We start from the raw sequence: 17883 nt of genomic DNA on the forward strand, positions 1-17883 counted from the left end.
ATGGCGTCTCTATTTTGGGATGCTCATGGAATAATTTTCATTGACTACCCCGAAAAAGGAAGGCCCATCAACAGCGACTATTACATAGCGTTATTGGACCCCCAGCGACTATTTCCTTATATCAGATCTCAAAACAATGCTCGCTGGAAAGAAATTTTCGTCGAATGAAGAGATGATCGCCGAAACTGAGGCCTATTTTGAAGCAAATGACAAATTGTACTACAAAAATGGTATCGAAAAGTTGGAGGGTTGTTATAATCAGTGTATAGCCCTTGAAAGGAATTATGTTGACAAAAAAAACTAATTTTGCCAAAAAAATGTGTTTTACTATGGTAGGTCGGGGACTTTTCAATTGACCTATTAATATTGGCTACATTAATATTCTTATAATATTTGCGGAGATAACAGGCCTATAAATTAATTTCCAATAAATGATGTTACTGAAATCTTCATTTTTCAATATTATTATATATAATATCAATATAATTCATTTAGTCGAAGTGTGAACGAAAAAAAAATTTTAGTGCGTTGAAAATGTCTGTATTTGTGCCGAGTATCAACAATTCAATATAAAGAAAAAGGCGGTTGAAGGTCATCGAATGCTGTGTGAAGCTTATGGCAACCATACTCCATCGATTTCAACATGTAAATAGTGATATCGACGTCTCAAAAGTGTTGATTTAGTTTGACACCGAAGTCAAGGAACGTTCTGGGCAGGCAAAAAAGTTTGAAGACAAGGATTACTCCATAAAGCCATGAATGGGGATCACAGCATTCTGCGAAAAATGGGCGTAATACCAGCCAAGACGCAATAATGTTATGCTTCAGCATGACAGCGCTCGACCATATATTGCAACACCGGTGAAAATATACTTGAAAACATTAAAATGGAAAGTGTCATTCCACCCGCCATATTGTCCAGACTTTTCTCCTTGTACAGAAAAATGGATAGATTCGTATATAGCCTGAAAAGATACTTCGTTTCGATGAAGTTGGTAAATTGCCTGAAAGATGGGAAAAAGCAGCAGCGATACTTTGAATAAAATACATTGTATCGATCTTCACAATAAAGATTCAAATTACAAAAAAAAAACATTTAAAACGAATTTATATGCCCAATATGTTATTGAATTAATATTTTGGTTTATATTTCTTGTTTAGTCATAATATTTAAATAAACAATCTTGCTGAAAATCATTGAGAAAGCATTGAACCCATTTCATCAATACTAATGCGTGGATAGTGCTTTAAAAGTTTAACGGTTGATGTTTTAAAAGAGGTTTTAATTTCGATATAGTTTTAATACTAAATAAAATAGACACAATTTCCCAGATGTACAGATTTTAAAACATATATTTTTATACATACTTGCATTATGTATTTCGTATTATTTTACAGTATACTTTTATCAAATCAAGACTATCATTGATGTCAGGCAGAAACCCCAGTGGACAATTTTGATTATCGATATTGTTGTAGTATCAGGTTACATTGTACTAAATAATATGCTGCATCAGGAATGTTTACACTCAAATAGTTTTAATCATAATTTTTAGTTGTTTATTCCAAGTGCCGCATAAATAGCAACATTTTGCACTTTAATAAAAAAAATAACATGTCAAGATACACTGAATCACCACCTGTACTGATACTGTACTTATCGATCGATACAGTCCCCTTAGCAGCAAAGGGGGAAGCAAATACTCCTGCAAAGTGTATGACGCATAATTCCACCCCTAGTATATTTGCGCTATTATTCGTGATTCCCAGGGGTGCAAGACTTTATCTAAGATTAACCTGCGTTAGACCATAAATCAAATTAACATGAAATATTTCGTATATATCCGAGTGGAATGTGTCTAGAGTGAATATACAAAATATTCTACAATAAATGACAATTTATATATTTTTCACTAGGATTCTTAAAAACATTATACAATGGTACAAGTACTAATAAGCCTCCATTGTAAATCATTTTTGATAGATTTGACTTTGTTTACCAATATATTCTCATTCTTAGATGCCTTAATTTGTATAAATATTTGTTTTTGGTCGATCTGGATTATTTTATTTGCTGCTGCATTCTCATCTGAAAATCTTCTTGATTCAACAGATATATGTTTCATCCATTACGACATGCAAATGTAAAGTGAAAGTAATATCTTACAAAAGATACCAACGATTCCACACAACTTATATTTATGGTCTTCCGAAACTATTTTATGTTTTCTAGAACAACATGCGGTTTTGGCCTACCAAAATGAGTTGTTAAAACATTGGGATGAATATATCACTGTTGTAAGCAACTGTGATCTTTCGGTGAGTCGAATTACTGAAATAAAATGTTTTCTTAGTTAGACCTTAACCTTATTGTGTGATCATATTATTGTTATTCATTAAGGAAAAACAATTGTATAAAATAAAAATATTAGTTGGACTTCTTTGGCAAAAAAAGATAACTCAAACAATCACCAATCTTTGGATTTTCATGACAATAAAAAATAGTTTCCTTAAGATTCTTGTTGAACCCTATTTATACGGTTAACATATGTTGGTTTGTTTTAAATGAGTACATCACTGGTATTTGGACAACCACGTAAGTTTATTAGTAATATTTCCCAGCCAAAAACACTATTTAAACAAGATATATTTTTTTATTAACCATTGAATTGAAAACAGCAAAAGTAATATGCAAACTAATAAGTGAATTAGTATAGCCAACAGCAATGCCATCCATTTGGCAGACCAAAATATTACTGAATGGTGTGATGATGTGAAATGATGTAATAATGTTTGATTGATTCATTAAGAATGAATTAATTCAATAATTATAACTCTTCTTATTACTGTCAGCGTTACAATGGGTTAGGAACCCATACAAGAACTCACATATTTTGAAACGTATTTGTTTTCTGTTACAAAATACATAAATCAAACAATAGGACATTAAATTGATAAATTAAAATATTTAAATAGTATGTATTTTATTACATAATTGTATACAATTTAAATGAAATACATAATATGTTCTTACTCACAGATTATGTACTTTTACACAAATTGAAAAGGAAAATATGGCCGCCAGTTCAATACTGGTATCCGCGCTGTTATTCTAAATGGAAGTAAATTGATATGTTTCCAAGTGGAACTGAATAGTATGTTATGTATAACATATGTTATGTTTCTCCACAATAATAAAATAATTTTATTTTCAAACAGTCGAATCAGACCGACAAGAAAACAGGAACTAATATAAATTAATTTAACCAATATTTGCAACTTTTTTTTGCCAACATATGCCGGTATATTTTGAGTAAAGTATCCTTAACGAAAAAGGTAACACGAAGAATAATAATTAAATGTTGTTTGTTTTTTATGAATCAGAAAAGTAAAAAAAAATTTCAAAAATTTCAATTTGAATATTATTTCATGGCTAAATCTAAATACGGTGTGGGTAATGTTGAAATATAGTAAGGAAAACCTATTTATAAATGGAAGTTAAAATATGTGGTAAGTGAGCCAATGCAGCATTTGGTGAATATAAAAATTATTATATAAACACACAAATATATCTAATATTTTAAAATGTATATTAGTAAATATTGAGATGTTGCGCGACCGCAATGTTACAAAAACCTAATTGTATCACTTGCCTCGTACACATTTATGTACATAATTTAAGGCGACTTCTGAAAACTGATTTGAAAATTATCCCGTTCAAAATGCAATTGATAATGAGCGATGAAGTCCATTTTCTTCTCAGTAGCCACGTCAATAAACAGAACAGTCGGTTTTGGAGAGCACAGAATCCTCAATTAATTCATGAAACATCATTGCATCCACTAAAAACAACTGTATGCTGTGGTATTCATGCTAGAAACATTATTGGTCACTATTTTTTTTGAAAAGGACCAAGGTATTGCAGTCATTGTTACTGCTCAAGAATACCAAGACACGGTTCGAAATTTCTTGTGCCTGAAATGGAAAAGCAAGGACGAGAGGACATGTGGCTTCAGCAACACTTTTAACAATAGCACACGCACACCTCGTTAAATAATTCAATTATTGAACGACGTTTATCCAAAAAGACTCATTTCGCGAGGTGGCGATTTAGCATGGCCAGCCAGATTTCCGGACTTAACAGCACTAGACTTCATGAGACTTTTTAAAATCAAAAGTTTATGTGAATAAGCCTCAAAAAAGTTGCATAGCGAATCGCGGTCACCATTTAGACGATTTTTCAGTCATGAAGAAAAAAAATGTAAGCACCAGGTAAACTTTTTATGAAAACCAAACTTACTTATCTTTTCTTAGAGCAAAGTTATAGGTAATCAAAATGGTGGCGGGACCACGTTGTATTTATCTTATGCTCGCCTTTCTTGTGTTTTCATGCAATGACCACAGAACTGTAGGATATATTAATTTGTAAATTACGATTGTACTAAGTATATCTAATGTAAGATATAGTATTAGAATAAATATTATTTTTTGACGAATTTTAAAATTGTCAGTAATGCTTAAATATGTTTTATTAGAATCCTTTTTTAATTTCTTGGTGTACATCTAGATATTTTCTTGTATTATGTTGTAAAATTTAATATCTAAATGAATAATATGAATTCATTTTAAAACAAAACTGAGAGACAATGACATGGCTATCTTTACCAACAAATATGGTATCATACGCGTGTTGCGAAAATCGACGCTCCATACGTTCGTTTTTCCTTTTGTGGCCAGGGAATTTCGTCCTTGACAGAATGACACATTAGAAAATGGGTTGGTCGCTGCGAACGCGAGGCGTACAGGACGCTGAAGCCTTTGTTTCGATGGTGATCGGGCCGTTCATTAAGATGAGCCGTAGAAGTCAGTGGCTTTTCGATCTATTTTTAGACGATGATTCCGTGTAAGTGTATTAGGACAATCGCGCTTGTAATGTAACTCAGGTCGCATTGCATCAGACGTTTGTATAAGTAAGTATCAGAGGCCAAACCACCGTTCACGTAAATTTGCGGATTTGTAAGTTTCGACCAATTTCGTTACGTTAAAATACAGTTGCGAATACATTTCATTCTAATGCATATAAACTACCTTCTGTAATACTCTTTTAGTGCTTTTTATAAAATAAATATTCCAAAAATATATCGAATAGAAAATCCATGATCTAAACGTTAGTAAATATCAGATTATTCAACAATTTAACAGTTAAGTGCTAAAAGGTCAATTGAAAAGTCCCGGGCCCGACACATAGATGGCGCTACTACAATTAAATCCATATGTTTTTAGTTTAGTTTTAGCCCTAACCCTCAAAAGATACGTGTATACATTTGACAGCTGTCGGATCGTTAGTTTGTGAATTATAGCATTTTGAGTGAAGCAAATTTTGTTATTGTAAAATAATGGATAAAAGGGAATATCGCGTGTTGATAAAATATTGCTTTTTGAAGGAAAAAATACAGATGAAGCAAAAACTTGGTTTGATGTCGAGTTTCCGCACACTGCCCCAGGAAAATCAACCATCCAGGATTGGTATGCTAAGTTTAGACGCGGTGAAATGAGCACCGAAGTCGGTGAACGCAGTGGACGCCCAAAAGAGGTTGTTACCGACGAAAACATCTAAAAAATCCACAAAATGATTTTCAATGACCGCAAATTGAAATTGAATGAAATAGTAGACTACTAAGCTACGTAAAGATATCAACTGAATGTCTACATCATATCATTCACGAATATTTGGGTATGAGAATGCTCTGTGCAAAGTGGGTACCGTGCGTGCTCCGTTTTGCCAAAAACATCGACGAGTTAATGATTCGGAGCAGTGTTTGAAGATGATCAAGCGTAATAAACCCGAGTTTTTGAGTCGATATGTGACAATGGATGAAAAATATCTCCATCATTTCACAAACACTCGGCTAGCAAGGTTATAGCGTCTGTATTTCGGAATGCGCCTGAAAAACGGTCGCATTTGAAGAAAAAGAACGTGCTGCTTCACCAAGACAATGCATCGTGTCACAAGTGAGTGAAAACGATGACAAAAATCCATGAATTGGGTTTCGAATTGCTTTCTTATCCGTATTCCCTAGATATTCTCTAGATCTAGCCCCCAGCAACTATTTCCTGTTCTTAGATCTCAAAAGAATGCTCGCTGGGAAGAAATTTTCGTCGAATGAAGAAGTGATCGCTGAAACTGAGGCCTATTTTGAAGTAAAAGACAAATCGTACTATAAAATTGGTATCAAAAATTTGGAGAGCCGCTATAATCAGTGTATCACCCTTGAAGGGAATTATGTGGAATAAAAAATAAAAAAAAACTAATTTTGCCAAAAAAAAATGTGTTTTACTATGGTAGGCCGGGGATTTTTCAATTGACCTGTTATGTCGAATACATCCAGATATAAATAACAATAAGAATGTATTCATTATTTAGGTTTCAACAAGATATTGTCTCAAGAAAAGTCACTATTAATTATTAGAGATAAAGACATTTAATATGTTTCGTAATAGATTGTTGTTCAAAGCTAGAGTAGAATATAACTCATTTTTGTATAATGAATTCGCATGTCTGTGTATATCAAATTCTAACCTTCACTATAGTTCCACCGATAAGTCTATCAAAGTACTTGAGCCAATGGTAAGCTTTTGAATGACATCCTCCTGGATCTTACCTGAAAAAGAAAATAAAAGTTTAGTGTCGATGGTCAAATAATGTAAAATAATTTAAATCAACAAAATTACTTAGGTTGCCATCAAATCTAACTAAATTTATTGTATATATATATATATACATATATATATATATATATAAATCTACCACCGCTGCTCATAAAGTTAAAAAAATCATTTCCGAAACATGGAGATTCCTTCAAAAAGAGAGATTCAACGTTTCCAGTCCTCTCAGAAGAAACGGTGAAGGAAGGTGCTTTCGTTGAACTAGTCATACGGCGGACCATGAAGGATCCTCAAAAAAAAGATGGCTATTTTATGAAGGCACTAATTTTTAGGTTACCTAATAAGTCTAAAAGTATGTTTTCTTTATTCCTGTTTGAATTATATTTCGAAAAATTTGGAAGTTATGACTGAAGAGCACAGTAAACGATTTCACCAGGATATTGATGACATGGAGAAAATAGATATCAGACAACAATTGGACGCTTTAGAGGCCTTCCACATTCTTCCTATAAACGAAAATGTATAAAAAGGAGCCTAAGAAGGGAAGGAGAATAAAGAAAAGGTTTTAGTATGTGCTAGTTAACATATATTGGATAAAACAAACATCTATCGTTAATGGATTGTAAATATTGTTTTAATTTTTACATCAAAATTATATTCTCTTTTATTTTAATGTAACAATTCGTTTAACATAGTTATCAAAATTATCAAGAAACGCCACAAAAAATCATTTTCGGGTTCAGTACACTCAAAAACATAAAAATTGCACCAAAAAAATAACTCATAATTTTTTGGCTGACCGTATCATTTTCTATATGTTATTTATATAATGGTTATCGATACTTATTGCCGAATGTATATGGCACTACTTTAAAAAAGGGAATTAACTAAACGTATTTTTTTAAATAATTAATCGTTCACTATATCAATGATTTAAAAAACTTATGCATAAGTGTATTTTATGATGATAAACATCACGGTGTATATTTAAACAAATAATATCAATATGGTCTTACCAGTTATTTCCTAAAAACGTGAGCAATTTTCTTAGAGTTTTTTATTTCAGAAAATTAATATGACTGGGCGAAAATTTATACAGAATCCCTTTTTTGTAAGTTGCACAATGATGTGCATGCATGTCAGGACAAACAAGTTATTTTTAAATAAATAACTATCTATTAAGTGATCTGCGAAATATTACACAAAATGAATTATCTGGCTCGGTTATTTAAAAAAATATATATAAAAAGGAATCTGACGATGCCCAATATCAATATTTATAAGTGATAATCAGCTCGTATATTTACTGTAATGGATTATGATTGATAAATACGAAGAAAAACTATGTGTCAGTAAAATTTAATATAAATATATAATATTTTTACGTTAATAATGTAGCAACTAGTAGTATTAATTGGTTTTTTCTACGCTAAATTCTAAGAATGTTTTATGAATAGTGCTAGATGACAATGAAAAAATATTTCCAAAATTTCAATAGATAAGGTAAATTTTGTTCCTGATCGAACTCTTTATATTCTTTTTTTTTAAAGTGTCTACATATTTTTTCAAACTTTCGATTATTATTTTGATCTGCTGTGAAATTTGAACTTTCTGTCTTACTTTTATAAATTGATTCACTAACTCAATTCCAATATTTATTGTGTATTTATTCCATTTAAGAAGCTTTTCTGGATCTGGTACTTTCACAATACATATCCTTTTGATATAAAAGCAACATAAGGCCAACGTTGGGTTCCTCTAGCCACAGAATAATTAGCACATTTTTGATCTAGGACATAAAGCTTTATCCTTGTGTGATGTATTATAGAAATATTGACAACACTTTTATTTTTCTTCGGTACATAGTATAGTTTTGTTATTTGTGATTTGTAAAATCTTATGAAACCACTAAGCTTGGACCCTCAATACCCATTAAAAAGAGTAATTTTTTTTATAAAAATATCACCAGATGTTAATACATTCTTGATCACTAGTTCCGTCTTGAATTTCGAGTTGTGGAACTATATTTGTATTTTTTAGTTAAGTTAGAATGGAAGATACCTGATTTATGATAACTTTTTGTATCCCTCAGCATTATTTGCAATACCAAATCTTGCTTTTTCAAATATAGCATCTGTGGATTTCCCACATATCGTGTTCTAAAATTGCCAGTCTTTTATTGATGACATCTAATAGGCAATTTTGTATTTTTTTTCCATTCACTTGATAAAATTCTAGATTTGATGGAAAGTTGCAATCCTCTTATTAATGGTATAATTAAAAATATCGTGGAATATCTTTCACCTGATAACCCGGTGGTCATTATTTCAATGGGCTTTAAAAGTTGAACACATTCTGTTAAGATAGTCCATTCGTCAACAAATAAAAACTGTGGTGCTCTTCTTAATAGCCATCAAAATAAATTGTTGAATATTAAAGTGGAGTTTTCCTATCAAAAAATGTATTTATTACAAATATGTAATATACTTTATTCACTTTTTTACCGTTAATATTTTTAAAAGAAATTTAACAACTGCTAGTGTAAAAACTTCTTCAAATCTTTTGGAATCGATGCAATTTTTCAAACCTTTGGAACATAATTTTAGTTTAAAATCTTGAAATTTTAGGAAAAAAGTTTTGACAAACAAAAGGCTTGGACAAAAATCGTGAAAGTTTATCAAAAAAGTATTACTTATTATACCAGCCCAAAGTATTACCTATTATGCCAGTCAAAAGTATCTTACTATTTATCATTTACAATTTAATTTTTTTGCCCTCGAAAACTAGCGTTCCAAAATGCTGCTATATTAATTTACAATATATAGTTATTCACAAACAAACTACAAAAAAACATAAAACCCCATATATTACATATAAATCTATATAAGCATAAATGCGGCGCATTACTTTCAAGGTCGCGCCTACGACGACACAGCCACATTGTTAAAAATCAGTCGAATGAACTAGTAGAACAGAAAATAGTAACTAAAAATAAACGGCTGAAACAGTCGAACCAAAAATAAAATAGCGACTGAAACAGACTATAGTAAAAAGTAGTCAATTACTAAACAGTCGATAGTCAGTTTCAGTCGATTGTTCCCAACACTAATAACAACCCTATGAAATATTTTAAAAAGCTTAAGAAAAAATTTTTTTATCATTAAAATAAATATTTTTTAAATTTCTTAACCCGAATTCCACGGATCAAATTCTGTTTGTACTATCATTTATTTACATTATCGATTAACCATATCAAACGCCTGCTGGTTACCTATTCCTCGTACCATTATATCTTAAATACATAACCATCGTACTCATCGTCTAAAAATAGCAGGCGCTGCCTTTCATGGCACTCTTCGTCTAGAATTATGATCGGAACTTAATCGATACAAAAACTTCGTCAATGCACAGACCTCGCGCGACTCCAGCTGACCAGCGGGCGGCCAACCCATTTTCTAACGTGTCATTCCGTCAAGGACGAGAGCTGGACTAGCCGAAAAAAGTAGTGTTGTTCTATTATGAATGATATAATGGAAATATATCTATTATAAGCAAATAATCTATCATTTCATTCATATCAAAGAGCTATTAGAGTTGCAATGGGAATGATAATTCCGATAATTATCATTTGTATTTATTGACTTAATTCTTCATTTTCAGTATTGACAGAATTAAACATAAATAATTATGAAGGCATGAATAATTAAAAATAAATAAGTAAGACGGGGTAGAACACAATTCATATAATGCAAAATAATGTTACTATTGTAGTTTGGCAGAATTTTTTGGTTCCAAAGATTAGATTCAATGACTTAAAATTAGGTACTTATATAGGAAGATCTATTGACCTTACTACTAATGCGCATTTTTGCTCATTAGACCACATGTATCATTCAATAACGAAATAAACAAGTTTTTATTCAGCCAGTGTTTGCAGTCCTCATGCAAATTCCTTCCACAAATAGTAATGAGTGTTCTCACAAACAATCGCATCGATAGTCACACATTTCGACCGACGGACCAGACGAACATACCTACAATTGGTGACCCCGATGTGATCAAAGTGCTTAACAGGTAAACCAGCTCAACATAAGCCAATGTGCGTAACACGTGCATGGAAGGAGAGCACAAGGAATGGAACCCATCAACATCACATGGTCTACGTTATCCCACGAGACTAGCCTGAGGGACGAAAACCACAGAAGCCCATCATGTATAATATCAACACATAAACGCCCTTGCATCACAAAACAGGACAAGTAAGGCACCACACTTATAGGACCCTCAAAAAAATCGGAACGCTCTAAGACGAACAACGTTCAGGTTGAGATCCCCATTTGCACTCCGGAACCTACACCACATAGAGGTACGTTCCACGGCAGTTCCACTAGGAGGGGAGTTGGGCCACGACGCATTCACCTACACCAAGTTCAAAGGTTGGCAACGCAGATGGATTGGTACCATGCGGTTCCCGGCTATAAAAGACCACTACGACGACGTCTCGCTCTCTTTTCTTTTCTCTACCCCCTTGTAACAGTACCACTTCCACAGCACTATCGTACTTCCTTCGACCACATGTATCATTCAATAACGAAATAAACAAGTTTTTATTCAGCCAGTGTTTTCAGTTCCCGTGCAAATTCCTTCCACAAATAGTGGTGAGTGTTCGGACAAACAATCGCATCGACGGTCACTCATTTCGACCGACCAGAGGAACATTCCTACAGAAGTAATTTTCAGGTTAATTTTATATTTACAAAAGTTTATTAAGCTAATATATAATTTAATAGAGACAATTAACAGCAAACAATGCGATAATAAGTGTAAAGGTATTAGTAAAATGTTATGTTTTAGTTAAATTGTAGTTTAAGCTGGATAAAAGTTATGGGAACCAGGCTACAAAGGCTCTTATATTCATGGCATGTGATAAAGAACATTCAAGACAAGAAGAAAATAAAAAATCTGGAACTGGGAGCGTAAATGAAATAAGAAATGAGAAATATTATTAACGAAACAGACGAAACCAAATGTGTTAATGTGTTTTATTCTATTTCTGCGCTGTGCCGCATAGTTACATAAAACTAAAGAAATATAATCAATAACAAAGCTTCAAATCTTATGTTATCAATTTATTTCATACTTTCTATTAACTACATCTTATTTTTACAGTACCCTAAAAAAGCATGATATTTCATTTAAACATCTACTTTTTGTTGATCCTTTTAAATATCTGCAAAATCAGAAAATTATAGGTGTAAAGTATACAAATATCACCATTTTTAAGTCTTCTCTTTACGAGTACTATAAACTTCAAACCAATTCTGTTTTAATATTATTTAACATAAATATCTCTGTGTTCTATAGCAATCTACAAAATTAGTGTTACAAAATAATGACATTTTACTAATAATTCATACCACATACACTAGCCTACAAATTATTACGGCTATGTAATAAATAGTAGTTTAAGTCCTTCGATAATATATGCATTAAATGTGCTATAATGCTAAAATACGTTATATTTGATAACATTATTTTTGTTTCATTATTCTGTTTAGATCAGAATTTTTTTGAAATCTCAAAGCCAAAATGAACTAATACTCAGAGTTGATGTGGCAACACTGCGACGTTTTGACGTCATCAATTTTGATGAGGCGACTGTCTTATTGAAAGGGTTATATTTTATTACTTGCACATTGCAATTTTCTGGTTGGTTCTTCGCTATTGTATCCAGTGGGATGTATCCTAGTATCATCAGCAAATAATATAGTATATTTTTTGATTCCTTTTATATAAACTTGTGCTGTTATTTTGTTGTTGTGTTGCTTTTTGTAATATATAAGTGCGTATATGAACTTTATATGAACTAGTATGTTTCGAAATTGTACGACAGCTGGTAATAAAGTTCTCTTGCAGATGAAAAATCACACTGAATTATAGGACTGATCCCATAATGTATGGCGATTCGAGCAATTATGAGTAATTAACCGAAAGAGCCTTATTACTTTATTTGAGAATATATGTACAGCCTGTTACCATAAACAGCGTGCAATGATTATGAGCCAGGCGTGTTTTATCTACTTAATACGAGTTCATCATTTTACCTTTTTTCAAGTTCGGTAATTATATCTTAATCTAATTTAATATCCACTATAATTATCGAGGTATTAGTCATCCTGTTGTTTTAGTGCGAAATCTCCAAACACGGTAGTTATTAAATTTTAATTATGGACATCATTCTCTTTTTGGTATAACAATTTTAAGCTACGTAAGTTCAACAGGTCATCGGCACTTGTTGATGTTTGTTTTTTGTTTGTTGTTTATTAATAGTTGATATCTTGACCGAATTTTATATATTGATCTGTTCTGTAACCTTAAAATTCAATTGATCAATAATATAAGTCTAGACGTAGACGCTCGTTTCAAAATATACGATGATAGTTTGAAAATTACTTTTCTATATATTCGATTATTTTTTAGCCAAACAAATTATTTTACAATATCAGACTTGCTTTCGGAAAATAAGTTTGAAAAAAATTCGGATAATTCGGAAAAAAAATTATGCCCATGAATATATACCACTGTCCATTAACTTTTCATCGCCAATCACAATACGCTCACAGAAACTCTTCTTTTTGCCTAGCAAGCAATTTAACAGCCATGCTGTAATGGTTAGAAATGGCATTTTTAGTCAGTTCGTGTGGCAACCATTTTCTCTCCTTTTTGGATCTTTCCCAAAGCATAGAAAGTGCTAATTCATCAACTGCTAATGTGGGACAGTGAACTCTTTTGAGGTTCATAAAACACTAAAACAATTTCAACAAAGTCATAAGTACAAGACTAATCTTATTTACTACAACATCCTTCCGACTTACTAATTAATAAATGGTCACTACCAAGCCCTGTTTTATATGAAAAAAAAAGTGTAATAATCTAAGTCTTTGATAAATAATTTGAAACGTTATATATTAAGTATACATATTAACCAATGTAGCCATTTTTCGTAATAAAGCTTCATATAAAAAAATCTTGAAAACTTATTGATATGCTTAACGTTGTTTGTATTTCTATTTTGTGTAAAGAAATGTCAAAACCATCGAATTTACGTTGTTTAGCAATTATTGTTTCCGTTGATATTTCGATTTTCATCAATAGACACTGCTAATGAAAATACATGCACCTAATAAATTTCAAATTAGATGTGTTTCTGATGTGATTCTAGTTCATCGGCCAACTAACAAACGCAGCCAACTTTAGCTACTTACTTAAAATACTGGTTGTTTTTTTATGGTGCTAATGGCGTGAGAAAAAAGAAGGGGGAGACTTCACATGTTAAGAAGTATGTGGGAAGATTCACGATTAGGGTTGCTTCTAATTATTAGCAGGTTAACAACTGAAAAATATGTGTTTTACATTATGGGATTGTTTTTGGTCAAAGGGTGGTGGAAATCACCGAATCTATTTCTTGAAATAAAATAAACATCATGAAGTTTCGATCGTTATACATATCAAAAATATAATTAATGAAACTAATATCAGTTCAGTAAATCTAAAATTGTACAGTTCTATCGACAATTTATAGAGAAAATCAGTATAAGTAGTTAATAATGATATAACCTAATTAATAATATTTTATATTATAATTTTACAATCATAGATAGTTGGATTAAATTATATTGCTATAATAAAAATGTCGTGAAATGTAGTGTATAATCGTTGACCAAGTATAGTTATATCCTTAGATCACTGGATGAATGTTGAAATTATAGGATTTCGCTATTAATAATAACATGTAAAGTAAAGTAAAACATTACTAAACATTCAGAAATTTAAATAATTCATTTTAAAATTAAAATATAAAAATATTTTTATTTAATTTAAACATTATTAATTATAGAGAGATAAACCCAATCAAAAGAAAATTTTCTAATAAATAAATTTATTAGATTAATAGGTCTTAATAAATAATTGTAGTACAATTTATTCTATTACAAATAATTTTTTTAATATACATTTTAAAGTCTCCTTTTACCAACTATGGGTTTATCTGGACTGGGCCTAAAGTTTAACGTGGGCTCGGAACCACGATCGTCAGCATTAGGCCTACCGACTGGCGAATGACCAACTTTAAAAATCATCCCAGAAGACATCCGGTCTTACCCAGCCTGGTTACTGGCGTGACTGGGATCATTTTCCTTTTCGGATTTTACACTCTTGCCTAGAACATTAACAAATTTTAAACAATCACAAACATAAATTTACGACCATGCCCCAGCAGGATTCGAACCCGCGGCTATCGCAACAGTAGGAGGACCGTCCCATCGCCTTTACTACTGCGCCACCAAGCCGGCAATATTAAATGATTGAAAATATAATCTCCAACCATTTTAACATTATGGTTTTATTACATTATATTTTCTTTGTCAATAAATGTCTTTTAAAAGTAAAAAACTAATAATATGAGAGGGAAAAATCTCTTCTAATTGTTAATTCCAGAAAAAATAAAAATAACCCGGATATGTTGAAGAAGTTGGACAACATTAGATTTGTTGATTTAAGAGAGATTTTAAAGAATTCTGACGCCCTTTATACTATTACTGACTGATGTTTTAGACATGAAACGCATTGCTGCATGATTGAATACAATATATTGTATTGCCAAATGGAGATATGGTAACGCTGACGATATAGTTTCAATATTTTTTTCACAATTTACAATACCGTATGCCGGCTATTTTTACCCGTTAATTAAACCTGACACTTTCCAGCTATAGAAAGCCGTATAATATCAAATAAAGTATCGGAAGATAAACTGATAATACCTTTTTCTTCGATATTTTCCCGCTTTCCAATAACACCGGCAATTTCACTAGAACAAGCGACATTCGACGTCACTGTTAATCAGTTTGTTGCAATTTGTTGTCGATATAAAATTGAAAGTGCCCGAGTTAGTTCGCACGGATATCATAAGTCATTCCGTTGTTCTAGATACCGAAGGCTGGATGGGTTTCCTTGTAACGTGATATAAAGTTAATATATGCCTATATCGGTATCTCGCGTTGGTGTACTCTAATGGTTTAACACATCGATGATTTCTATCAAAACAATTCGCGAATGCTACGTTTTCGAATGAGTGAGTCATCGGGTTATAACAAAACTAGGCCGATTTTAATTATATGTTATAGTGTGTATATTGATATGGCTTTTGTTGGGACTGTTGTTAAATATTTTTGACTATATATTTGTGGTTAATAGTTAAACAGCAACATATTTACAGCAAATAGTTGTACCATTACGAATATGTCAAGTTTCAAGCATGTAATTCTTGTAGAGAATTACGATAATCGTGAAAACATAGATTACATACATAAATTAGTTTAGTCATTTGGGTACTATGGCTCGGTGAATGGAGGTAAGATGAAATAAAAACAGTAATGATTACACGATGTGACTGTTATTTATTGATGTTGAATGAAAGTAGAAAACACAAAACGAAAAGGGATGCGGAGCTGCATTACCTTGTGCTTGTGTAGTCAATGCTCGTGTGAACTGAACGATGGACGGAACGATCATTCAATTCAGAACGTCTCATGATTGCCAAATTTTCGTTATCGTTTACTGGACGTTACTGCAATTGTTGTATGGGGTAAAAAAAATAAATAGTTCTATGTGTAAGGTATGAATTATTGCTAATTTTTTTTTAATTTAATGATACTCATTTTGTAGATTGCTATGGTATAAAGAGATATTTATATTAAATAATATGAAAAAGAAAATACTAATAAATAAAAAATATAGAACTTATTGAAAACAAAAATAGAAGGTATACAGAGAATGAAAAATGGCCATAATGAAATATTTGAACTTATACCTCTCTGAATTTGCAGATTTTTAAAAAAATAACACAATATGTCTGAATTGAATGTCATAAATTTTGAAGATAGTGTAAACGTAAGATAGTCAACAGAAAGTGTGTAAAATGAATTGATAACATACGATATAAAGCTTTGTGTTTTATTATTTATTTTGGTTGACATAACTCTAGGAAGAAGATAAATAAAGCAGTAATATTATATAACAAGTGGTATTGAAATAAACTGAATAATATAAACAAAAAAGTAATCTAAGTAACATTCAATTGAATTAGAAATAAAATATTTAAGTTTCCAGACTGACTATTTATTTAGAGAATTTCTGACAAAAACCAATCATACATTATATTTATTTAAAATCGGTTAACAGCATAATGCTAATGGTAATTTAGAACTTGCAATGGTCAAGCTTTAATAGTCGAAATGTTAAGTATCAACGTATCATTTCTCTCCATTATATTTATTATTATTACCGATAGGCGTAGTATCTTAGGACATAACTAGTAGCTATATTAACTAACTATCCATTCGTTTTAGGTTAGTAAATTTACAATACGTCAACCAAAAGCTAGATAGTCAATTCATTAAGTCCATTAAAAATTGTAGCACAACTGCAGTAACTGATAAAAACTAGACATTTACTTTAATTATGATATATGTTAGTAACGATTAAGAATTTTCTTTTATACTTGCTAGAATTTTTTGAGGAAAGGCTGAAGAAAGTTAAACTAGAATAACAGAAAAAATTAGATAGGATTTTGCAGGATGCAAGAACAGTGCAGGACGATACTTCGAAAAGATGAAATTTGCTAATAAGAGTTGACCTGAATCGAGCAGACAAACACATAACACTAATCATCAATGATCTACTCTGAAGGTGAAGAAGTGAAACAAGCAAGAATAAAAGATATATTTTTATAAAAGAATACTGAAGTTCTATTGATTTTAGTCGCGTCAACCTCTTGGATTATTGTGACTGGACCTACAGCTCGTGGGCTCCGAGCCACGGTCTTCGACTTTAAGCCTACCGACTGGCGACTCCAACTTTAAAAATCATCCCAGAAGAGCATGGTTACTGGGGTGACAGGGATCATTTTGTTTATCGGACTCTACACTCTCGCCCATAACAATTACAAATATTAAACAATCACAAACATAAATACGACCATGTCCCAGGAGGATTCGAACCCGCGACTATCGCAACAGTAGGAGGACCGTCCAATCGACTTTACCACTGCACCACCAAGACGGCTTTATAAAAGAGCATACATAAATAAATTATAGTCTTATAAAAATAATGATATATTGGTTGGCGACTTCTTTCAGATCAAAGAAAAATGAATGG

The 17883-nt window shown here is 31.6% G+C and overlaps 2 protein-coding genes across 3 annotated transcripts in view; one reads left to right on the plus strand and one right to left on the minus strand.

Moving 5' to 3' along the window:
• The window catches only part of MICAL-like (protein), a 168282-nt gene that overhangs the window by 137760 nt on the left and 12639 nt on the right, over positions 1–17883 (minus strand). Inside the window, exon 2 of one of the 2 annotated variants that reach the window (XM_076393896.1) lies at positions 6581–6662. The exons of the other annotated variant lie outside the window; for it this stretch is intronic. The gene's annotated coding sequence lies outside the window, so the exon portion shown is untranslated. The remainder of the gene's footprint in view (positions 1–6580; positions 6663–17883) is intronic. 2 annotated transcript variants of the gene reach the window in all.
• Positions 10727–11257, plus strand: LOC143190792 (uncharacterized). Its single transcript, XM_076395361.1, has 3 exons — positions 10727–10925; positions 10990–11133; positions 11218–11257. Exons 1-3 carry the CDS (start codon positions 10801–10803, stop codon positions 11255–11257), a joined length of 309 nt encoding a protein of 102 aa, XP_076251476.1. The 5' UTR covers positions 10727–10800.

The sequence above is a fragment of the Rhynchophorus ferrugineus genome, unplaced genomic scaffold, assembly GCF_030347505.1.
Source record: "Rhynchophorus ferrugineus isolate W39M unplaced genomic scaffold, kcgeb_rfMv2 rfM2, whole genome shotgun sequence".
Taxonomy (NCBI): domain Eukaryota; kingdom Metazoa; phylum Arthropoda; class Insecta; order Coleoptera; family Curculionidae; genus Rhynchophorus; species Rhynchophorus ferrugineus.

What these genes read in the sequence shown, in the direction of transcription:
- LOC143190792 (XM_076395361.1), top strand. Translation starts at nt 10,801, where the DNA reads ATGGAACCCATCAACATCACATGGTCTACGTTATCCCACGAGACTAGC. An exon ending in TGCATCACAAAACAGGACAA is followed by an intron (nt 10,926 to 10,989) that starts GTAAGGCACCAC and finishes AACAACGTTCAG; the next exon opens with GTTGAGATCCCCATTTGCAC. An exon ending in AGATGGATTGGTACCATGCG is followed by an intron (nt 11,134 to 11,217) that starts GTTCCCGGCTAT and finishes CCACTTCCACAG; the next exon opens with CACTATCGTACTTCCTTCGA.